The sequence below is a fragment of the Cebus imitator genome, unplaced genomic scaffold (genome assembly GCF_001604975.1).
Source record: "Cebus imitator isolate Cc_AM_T3 unplaced genomic scaffold, Cebus_imitator-1.0 Scaffold117, whole genome shotgun sequence".
Lineage (NCBI taxonomy): Eukaryota > Metazoa > Chordata > Mammalia > Primates > Cebidae > Cebus > Cebus imitator.
Genome location: NW_016107432.1, coordinates 2,580,144 through 2,583,148, shown reverse-complemented (window position 1 = coordinate 2,583,148; position 3,005 = coordinate 2,580,144). Strand labels below are relative to the sequence as shown.

At 56.4% G+C, this 3,005-nt stretch overlaps 1 protein-coding gene across 1 annotated transcript in view; it reads left to right on the top strand.

Moving 5' to 3' along the window:
- The first annotated feature begins 2,511 nt into the window (after window positions 1-2,511).
- SLC49A3 (solute carrier family 49 member 3) overlaps window positions 2,512-3,005 on the top strand; it is an 8,876-nt gene continuing 8,382 nt past the window's right edge. The window contains 1 exon segment of the mRNA XM_017538936.2: window positions 2,512-2,658. Coding sequence (XP_017394425.1) covers window positions 2,548-2,658 — 111 coding nt within the window. The 5' untranslated portion in view covers window positions 2,512-2,547.

Genomic DNA, 3,005 nt, shown 5'->3' with positions numbered 1-3,005 from the left:
TTTTCTAATCCAATATTTTTTGTTTGAGATGCAGTCTCACTCTGTAGCCCAGGCTGGAGTGCAGTGGTGCAATCTTAGCTCACTGCAACCTCTATCTCCTGGGTTCAAGCAATTCTCCTGCCTCAGCCGCCCAAATAGCTAGGACTACAGGCATGTGCCACCATGCTCAGCTACCAGTTGGATTTTTAAACTGTTGAGTGTTGAGGGCTCTTTATCTATTCTCAATACTAGACCTTTGTTGGATATGTGGTTTGCAAATATTTTTCCCAGTCTATGAGTACAAAAACCTTTAGATGGAATTAAATTAAATGTATAGATCAATTTAGGGAGAACTGACACTGCTACTATGTTGAATTTTCCAATCCATGAACATTGTATGTCTCTCCATTTCTTTAGGTCTTTGTTGATGTCTTTCATTAATGGTGTGTAATTTTTTTTTTTTTTGAAACAGAGTCTCACTCTGTTGCTCAGGCTGGAGTGCAGTGTTGTGATCTCGGCTCACTGCAGCCTCTGCCTCCCAAGTAGCTGGGATTACAGGCATGCACCTACTACACCCAGCTAATTTTTTTGTATTTTTATAAAGACATGGTTTCACCATGTTGGCCGGGCTGGTCTCGAACTCCTGACCTTAGGTGATCCACCCCCTTCGGCCTCGTAAAGTGCTGGGATTACAGGCCTGAGTCACTGTGTCCAGCCGTAGTATGTAATTTTTAGTGTGCAAGTTCTGTAGATGGTTTGCTAAGTTTATACCAAAGTATTTTATTTCCCTTGGAGTAATTATAAATGTCTTTAATTTTGGTTTTCATGTTTTTTGTTGGTATATGTCAGTGCAATTGACTGTGTGTATTGATCTTGCATTTTGTAGCCTTGCTGAGCTCACCTAATCAACCCAAGAGCTCTGATATGTAGGGGGGAGAAGCTCCTTCAATAATGCGTCCTTGGCCGGGCGAGGTTGCTCACACCTGTAATCCTAGCACTTTGGGAGGCTGAGGTGGCTGGATCACCTGAGGTCAGGAATTCAAGACCAGCCTGGACATCATGGTGAAACACCATCTTTAAAAAAAAAAAAAAAAGCATCCTCAACAGAGACTTGATGATGGAGGCAGCTACTGTGGCTGCCCCATTTCATGGTGACAGGCTCAGACACCACCTGTCAGAGGCAGTGTTCCACAAAAGCAAGGTCCCTCAACAGGGAAGCCTGCATTGCAACTCCCCCTCTGCCAGGTGGGGCTGGGGGGATGTGGAAGTTCCCAGGCCAACACTGGCAGTGGGCTGTGGAGGAAGGTTGTGAGGGCCAGGTCATCAGGGCAGGGTGAGCAAGAGGTGAGGAGGAGGGCAGAAGGAACTGTTGGGGAATGGGGGACAAAGATGAATGGGAGGTCAGATGGGGGGAAGGCAGAGGAGATAAAGGGTGAGGACACAGGCCCCAGCACACGTCTCAGAGAGTGGAAGTTCCTTGGGGCCCAACCATCTCAGGACACCCCTGGGTGAGTCCCATTTTCTCTTCTTTACTGGACGGGACTCTACAAAAAAAAATTCCCAAGTGGACAGCTCTATCTGAGACACACACACAAGCCCTGCAGAAGACCCCACAGTAAAAGTGGGGGCCTCACAATCAGCCTGTTCAGACTCCGGTGTGGACCATGGACAGGACCTGGCAAAGTAGGTGAATGTTTAAGAAAAAGGAAGAATATTGCGAGTGTCAGAAAACAGGGCTGCTTCAGGGTCAAGAGGGCTTCCTTGTTTGGGGAATCCTGCTTGTACCTCTGGCCAGGCCAGCCTCCACCGCACCCCTACACTGGCCTCAGCAGCAGGGCTGGAGCCCCTTGAGTTCCCCCAGGGTGGGCCAGGCACAGTTGTGGGGTCAGCAGCCTCTTGCAACAAGACTGAGCCTAAACTCCCTCCTCACCTGTAGGCCTCTCCATCCTAAACAAACAGAAACCTCTGCCTACTCCTCTGACAGCTGTGTCCTCCGTTGTAAAATGCAGATCATGTATGTGGGGGGCCTCCTACCCCAGGGTGGTGCCCACAGGCCTTCCCGGCCTTCCCTCCTTCTTGGGCAGCGCACCTCGCCCCTCCTACCCCCACCTCTGCCTCCCACAGGGGCACTGAGGGGCTGGTGTGATTTGAGGCTCTGTGAAAAGCACCCAGCCTCCTCTCCCAGGCTGGCTCGGCGGCCTGTGGCTTGCTGGAACCTCAGGCATTTGGGGTCCACAGCCCCCGTCAGGAAATGCAGACCTTCTGCTGGGCAGAGTGACTTCCAAAAACCCCCTTTGCTGCGCCCACCCTGAGGACCACACAGGCTGTGACCGGGGCCCCTTTCCGGAGGGACATTCTGTTTCTGTGGCAGGGACTTCCACCTGGGGCGGCAGGAGGAGGCTCCAACTTCACCTCTGCCCCTCTTGTGGGCCCCCTTTACCCTGGACGGGGCGGGAGCCTCTTCCTAGTTCGCCGGTCGGAGCTGGCTCCGTGGCCCCGCCCGGCCCCACCCCCACGCGGGAAGCTCCTTAAGCCCGGGCGCCGGGCGGGACCCGCGGAGCCGCGACAATGGCGGAGCCGACTGGGGCCGAGCCGGGGGCGCAGCGGGGCCCCCGCACCTACGCGCGCCGCTGGGTGTTCCTGGCGGCAGTGGGCCTGCTCAGCTGCTCCAACGCCACGGTAGGCGCGGGCCCCGAACCCCGGTCCCCGCGGACCCGGGGGTTCGCTTTCCTGCCCGCGGAGCAGGTGCCGACGGGGGGTAGCGCCTTCTCCTGGGGGGCGCGGGCGCGGGGGGCGCTGTCCGTCCGTCTGTCCCAGGGGTGGCTGGACCCAGGGATCTGCCAGTCGCGGAGTCCCAGACCTTCCCGGGCCTTCAGTGGCTGCAGCCGGAGCCCGGGTCCCTCGTCCCGGCCGGTCCAGGAGAGGTGGCCTCCGTCCACCCTCCCGGCCCGGGACCGCGGGCGGGGCAGAGGCGGCCCGGAGCGGCCGACCCTCCCTGGCTCAGAGGGGCGGTTCCTGGGCCGGCC